Below are 6,706 nucleotides of genomic sequence, written 5' to 3'. Positions count from 1 at the left end.
AGATGACGGCCCCAAAGAAGTTTGACAATTAAGGCTGGAACAGGACGTTTCGGAATGGTTGGTTAACGTAATGTCACTTTGATCTATTTTTGTATATACTGTCAGGGTAGAGTAGTGGGATACAAACGCTGTGTTTACTGTATAGGTTAGTTCGTAGACAGATTTATGTTGAAAAACTTTTTTTTGGTAAATGTAGGCTTGTCAGTGATGCGTAACGTTATCTCAGTGTTCGATACAACTATCGTGACTGAAAATTGTCCTGTCATGTCAGTAATGATTCTAGCAGTAGTTAAAGGATACCTAAGAATTTGTTGTTTGTTTAGTGCTGTACGAAAATGTTTTATGTTTCACTTAGTGTTAGCACGTTAACTGTAACACCTTCGTACACAGTTTTTAATAACACAATAACCATAACGCGTTGTTCATTATAAACGTGGGATTATGAATTATATTGAGAACGTCGTAACGTTACATAGAATACATGCCGTAATGTACCCTGAGTGTAAACATTAGCCGCATTCATCGTGAAGCGTGCAAGCGATTTGCAAAAATTAATATGTATCGTAAAAGGTTAAAACGTTATACTTACTTCTTCAGGAGGTGCAGCAGGAACACGAATAGTTGGTACCGATTCCTTTTTCAGGACCAGCTTCTTAGCAAAACCAGCTTTATACTGACCCTCGTTTAAAAAGCAGTCTGGTGAGAAATGCTTCTCGCAAACATGAACGCATTTACGTCGATCGTGGGGAATATTCCCATCGTAAACAAAACCCAGCCACTGCTGTCAATCAACAACCGTGGGAGGGGTGTCATGTGCCGTGTGACGTCACATGGTGAAACGGCTCGATTTGAGACAGGGGAATACATATAAGGAGATTAAAACTAAAACACTGGATGGATTTTTATCATTATATGATGGTTGTGTACAGGCACTGCCAACACACATTGCAGTACAATCAACATATAAAAGTGCATGTACCATTATATGACCCCTTTAAAAGTGTCATTCTGTTCAACTTTTCTTATTTGTATATTTAAAAGAAAGATTTTAAACAATCTCATAACATTATTTAATGTATATTATTTAGTGTAAATTATTTAATTTGATTGGTAACAGTCCTATAGTATCTTATTCTAGTTTAATTTATTGATCAAATAAAGAATTTGAAATGAAAGAGGAATCATTACGATATATAATCATATATTTTATAAGATTAGGGCCCGTAGTGAACCTGCTGCTTCAACTCGCACATCTACTCACTAGGCTGGGCTGCTGTTGATTTCTCGGAGCAGTGTGACTAGGTCATCAAATGATCTCAGAGCAACTGTTTTGAATGTCATGGCTAGTATACCTATCGTTGTGTGGGATAGTCTGCGCTATCTTGGCCAACACAGCATCTTTCTTCAAAGTATATTCAAATATGGACAAAAAATAATCCGCATCCATCTTCATCCATACAATCAAAAGCATCATGGTCACCTCTAAAACGTAGCTGGTTCACTGCAAGGAAATCGATGACATTGATTATTGATGACAAGTAATATCTATTGCGTTCCAAATGTTCTGCATTGATTAAAGTTGTGATTTCTTTACTGGTCTGAATCGGTCTCTCCTTGTCCCTCCACATAGCTTCATAAGTCTGGTGTTCTTTTGACGATGTATGTTTATTAAGTCCTTTCCTAGTTTCCACTGCATGCTTCCAGTCGTTAAATTTAATCATCGTACATGTGGTGTCTGTGGCAGAGGAGGCCATGCTCGAAATGTTCTGCATGGGTAGCAGAATTCAGCACCTGCATGAAGAGTATTCTAGCCAGTCTCTGCTTCCATACCAGGAGCTGTTAAACTATCTTTTTTTGCCTGAGAAAACATGTGCAGGAAAGTTTTTCAAGAATACTTGGTTGGGTTTCTCAACCCCCGAGATCCCGTGGTGCTGCATCCTGTGGCCGTGACGACCTCTTGTGAACTGCTACACCCTGGGTTTTCTCTCCTTACCCCGCTGCTCTCTTCTGAAAACTTTGGTGGTCTTTGATTAAAGAAACAGCGTATATCCATGGTAACTGTCACACGAAATAGCTCAGCATAGTTGTTTAAAAAAATAACAGCTATCATTATTAAGCGCTACTATGCTTAAGACACAAACAAACATTCCCTCGCTTACTATCGACAAACCAATCAAATCCGTTTAAAAATATTATTTTTTAAATCAGACCAAACACATTTTTACTTTTATTCAGGAGTTTATTCATCAACTTTTGATAAGTTACAGTAGCCTATTGATAACAAAATATAAATAAAAGTGCAAACAAGCAAGGACTGGTGGTTGGTCAACTCCCGAGGGACAACTAACATTTACGACTAGATTTGATGGCCGAGTGCGGGCGCGGGCGGTAATGGGTTGCGGGAGAATAAATGATTCTTGGGACTCCCTATCTAAATAAAACATCCAAAAACAAATAAATTGTTATTCATTTATTGCACAAAAGCAATAAGAACAACTAAACAAAATAACGATTTACAGTCACAAGCATAGGTAGAGTTTCTATTTATAACGTGTTTTTGCAGCGTTGGTGCAATGTAGCCAATCACAGACATATGTGTTGATTTCTAAAACGCAATGGCCAGTCAGATGCATTTCAGATAAAATCCACTCACCGCTCAAAACGTTGGAGCTTTTGTGCAGTGCTGAATTCTGCTTGCTGGCAAATCCTCTGATTATACCAAAAAAAGTGCTGACATTATGAAAGATTCATTGTGCAGTCATCTTCACTGATAATAAAAGAGCTTTGTGGGATCATGATGAACTGAGATGTGGGACGTGACGTAGAGTTGAAGAAGGGAGACAAGCTCGTCCAGGGCTGGCACTAGTAACTCATAGGGCGGGCCAGGCCCCCCAATGCCTGCCCATGGTGCCGGGACTGCCAATCACAGACATATATGTTGAGCGCGTGAATGCAATGGCCAATCACAGACATATATGTTGAGCGTGTGGATGCAATGACCAATCACAGACATATATGTTGAGCAGGTGAACACAATGGCCAATCACAGACATATATGTTGAGCACGTGAACGCAATGGCCAATTGGACATGTTGATCTCAGAGACTTAGGTTAGGTAAAGAATCCTAAAAAATGGCCCCCTATTTAATAAGAATCAAAAGCTGAAGTGTAGTAAAATACATGAAGACTTTTTTTATAGGCTTTATAGATAGACAGATTGAGAGTGTCTCTTGAAGGACCAGCACCACATCCTCTTGTACCACTGTTTGAAGAATTCATCTTCCAGAATCTGTCACTAAGTTTTGGGAGTTCATTTTTCCATCTCCTACCCTGAAGTCTGTGTTGCAGAGATGTACTAAAAATGAATGTAAAAGAAAATGTGCCTATTATGCACACCTGAATATTAGTTTTTTCATTTCCAGCATTCATGAACAATTATATATTCACTTATAAATTATTAAACATACAAAATTAATAGTAGTTAAGATTAATGTGGCTTGGAATTGGTAGAACGTGCCTGGAAAAAAATATGATCAGAAAATCAACGTGCCTAATAATTCTGCACGTCCTGTATGTTGACCATTCTTCTAGAAGTGCACAATACTAAAGTCACGATATGGATCATCTTGGAATTATAAAATGTTAAATGAAAAAAAAAAAAAAAAAAAAAAAGCAAAGCTTAGAATGGCTATTCCTTCTGCTTTTAAAGTCTCTGCCTCAACTGAAATGACAATTAGTGTCAACTATAGTGACACTGAAGCATGTCAACAATACTCAATGACAACAAACACCATAAAACCAACTCCACCAGGGCTTTTCTGGCAGATCACATGACTCACATCTAACTCTTTGGTTTAGTGTTAATCCCAGTTTATGATGTTGTATCAATATTCTGAGCACAGCCCAAGTGTACATTAGTACACATGAAAGCACTATATAAATTCCTCAGTGGGTATGGTTTCCACCAGGAATTATTCTGTTAAATTGTAACAAACGAATGACTTCAAAAGCATAACCTTGAACTTTCACTAGTGGTCTTCAAAGGGTTCATCATTTAAAACTCCCTATGGAGAATGTTGTTAACTTCAGGAAGGCTATGGTTGCATGCTATATGGGACTTGAAAAGTACAGTAGGACTGTCAGTTTGACCACATTGGCAGAATAAGGCACTTTTTACAAGTCAAGAGCAGTTAAACCAGACATGAAGCAAAATAGGATTGATTTATCAGTTTTATTGAAAAGCTCTCTTTTGCCCTTGAACCATTAGAGGACCAAGTGAGGCCTTGCCTTCCCACTGAATGCCTAGAGAGAGGAAAAAAGCTAAGTAAAAGAACTTGAATCAAAAGCAACCTTAGATAGAACAAAAGCTACCAACCTTCATAGGGAGAAGCAGCAAATTCATCATCAGAACCACACGTTGAGTCACAGCAACCACAAACTTGGTCATTACCATCAGCAGCAAACCACCTGCAATAAAACAAAGACATGGCACCTTCAACATGAGAAAAGTCAATGTAAAAATAAAATGCCCACTTACCCATTGGCAAAGGAACAGGATTTGCGCTGAGCGTCACTAGGTGCAGAAGCAATAGTTGCCTTCAGAATACAAGTTATGTAGATCTGCAAGGGGTGTCAGACAAGTCACAAAACCAAAGCAGATGGGAGGAGAAGTCAAATTAACTCATGATATTCATAGGACATACAGGAGGACTGTTGCCCTCCTGGAACATAAATGCCTCCAGCTGGAACTGGATCTTGTCAACCTGGGACCGAGGCAAGAAGCGGGAGCTGGAAGCTGTAGTTTTGGCATCGACAAAGCACCTGACGACAAATCACAAAGAGCAACTCATGAATGTCAACTGTAGAGCATCAAGTAACTAGACCTTACCCATGACTCTGTGACAAAGTGGTTACAAAAAGCAACTTAAAACAGTCCTACCGCATCAAGGGCCATGACCTTACCCGTGATTCTCAATGAAGGAATATCTTGGAAGAGAGTTCACATCAGGTACTTGAGTGGCCACACAGCGGTCCACAAACACACGCAGAGGCACATGATTGTACTGCTTCACGGATGCCTCGATGTTAATTACGCCACCCAGGAAATAGGAGTATGAAGGCCTCTGATAGGACCAATCATCTAAACAAAAAAAAAACATTTTAGGTACAGCCATAATAGCAAGGGTAAAGGTTCATTTTATTGAAATAAAAAACTTGTACCAACCCATCATGATCTTCAGGGAGAACAGCAAGACTTCTTCACCAGCCTCTGTTGAGGCATAAGGGACCCACGTTGGCCTCAAGGCATCACTGCTTACATTTTGGAGCCTGCGGTTCATGAAAGTACCCATTAAATGGTCACCCAATTGCACGAGAAAGTGCAGAAAGTCACAGAGATACTTACCTTTGATAATGGCATTGAACACCAACAATTGCACCATCGGCCCGGGTGATGGGAGTACCTGCAAGCGCCTCAGGGGTGTAGGTAAGAGAGAAGGTGTAGACAAGCTCATCCTCACTCATCTGTAAACAGATTGTGGTTACCAAGAGGGTTATCCCAAAGACTTACATACACCAAGACCGTGCACTCATACAGTTATGTATGGGAGAAGGTGCACTGTGCAATATAGTGGAATTCCTAGAGAGCAAAAATCACCAATTAGTAAATTCTTCACATCACCGCAGCTGCCCTCAGAAGCGCTGGTGTTGCCAGAGATAGTCAAGGTTTTGGAGACATGCATTAAGGATTGAACATGCACATTGGCTGTTCCAGTTTAAAAACACTATTTATTGTTCTTGTTTCTTAAGTTCCCTTCATACCATTTATGGCATGGCTTACATCAGATGTTAGTTTGAAGGGTTACTTAAGGCAAGTAGCTTGAAAAACAGGATTTACCCATTCAAATAGATATAACTTGGCCTTAGCTGCCCTGGTATTGTACAACCAAGTGAACTGACTTTTCTTGAAACAAATAACTCATTAAGATTTATATGTTCTTACCATCAGTACACTGTTGCAGTCCTGTAATTCGTACTCAAAGATAAGCACTTTTGCCTCAGGATCCTGACCAACAACAGGACATCCACCTAAAGACAAACCAGTTGGCTGGATCAACTGACCATTGCTGAAAAAGTCCTGCTGAACCTCTACAAGAACCCGGTTCTCGCCACATTGAACTGCTACGCTGCTGGGAGTCACGGGTTGCCTCAACTGGAAGTCCACCGCCAACTCGCTCTGCACTTCAGGAACGATGGGATACCTCCAATTCAAAGGCTTCACTGGACCCAGCAACAGCTGCTTCTCCTGAATGCCAAAGGGGTCTTGCGCAAGGCTTTTGGAGACAGGATCCAAAGGACTCTGAGAAGCCACTTGCAAAGTGTTCCAGAGCCCTAATGGAGAAAGGGAAGGACTTCTGGAAGCTGGATCTGATTTTGGCCCCATGCTTCTTGGACTACGACTGGACCTCAATCTTCCCAAGACATCAGGCAGCTCAAATGCAACAATCACAACCACCACTAAGACAACTTTCAGGAACCCCATCCTAACAAACTTTGACACAAGCACAACACACACCAGTGCTTGGCTTTGCCATTTTGTACAGATTTGAGTTGGCTCCACCCCTATACCTTAATTATCCTTGATTACCTTCCGGACCTGTAGAGTGTATGCATCTTGGGTACGCACCAGTCTGCACATTTTTCTGGG

At 40.5% G+C, this 6,706-nt stretch overlaps 1 protein-coding gene across 1 annotated transcript; it reads right to left on the bottom strand.

Moving 5' to 3' along the window:
- Positions 1–4,217: 4,217 nt before the first annotated feature.
- LOC143724614 (zona pellucida sperm-binding protein 3-like) lies at positions 4,218–6,559 on the bottom strand. Its single transcript, XM_077217800.1, has 8 exons — positions 6,002–6,559; positions 5,405–5,523; positions 5,225–5,328; positions 4,963–5,140; positions 4,704–4,821; positions 4,538–4,620; positions 4,376–4,467; positions 4,218–4,302 (listed from the first exon to the last, which is right to left on the bottom strand). The coding sequence occupies exons 1-8, from the start codon at positions 6,539–6,541 to the stop codon at positions 4,232–4,234; spliced, it is 1,305 nt and encodes a 434-aa protein (XP_077073915.1). The 5' UTR covers positions 6,542–6,559; the 3' UTR covers positions 4,218–4,231.
- Positions 6,560–6,706: the final 147 nt, after the last annotated feature.

The sequence above is a fragment of the Siphateles boraxobius genome, unplaced genomic scaffold, assembly GCF_051911475.1.
Source record: "Siphateles boraxobius isolate OS27281-9 unplaced genomic scaffold, OSU_SipBor_1 76, whole genome shotgun sequence".
NCBI lineage: Eukaryota > Metazoa > Chordata > Actinopteri > Cypriniformes > Leuciscidae > Siphateles > Siphateles boraxobius.
This window is presented reverse-complemented; position numbering and strand designations above follow the sequence as displayed.

Bases quoted from the DNA above. Each gene is read 5' to 3' on its own strand.
- LOC143724614 (XM_077217800.1), bottom strand. From the start codon at position 6,541: ATGGGGTTCCTGAAAGTTGTCTTAGTGGTGGTTGTGATTGTTGCATTT. The intron at 5,141-5,224 runs GTTGGTACAAGT...TTTTTTGTTTAG, and splicing joins CTCCCTGAAGATCATGATGG to ATGATTGGTCCTATCAGAGG. The intron at 4,468-4,537 runs GTAAGTGGGCAT...GTTTTATTGCAG, and splicing joins TCCTGTTCCTTTGCCAATGG to GTGGTTTGCTGCTGATGGTA.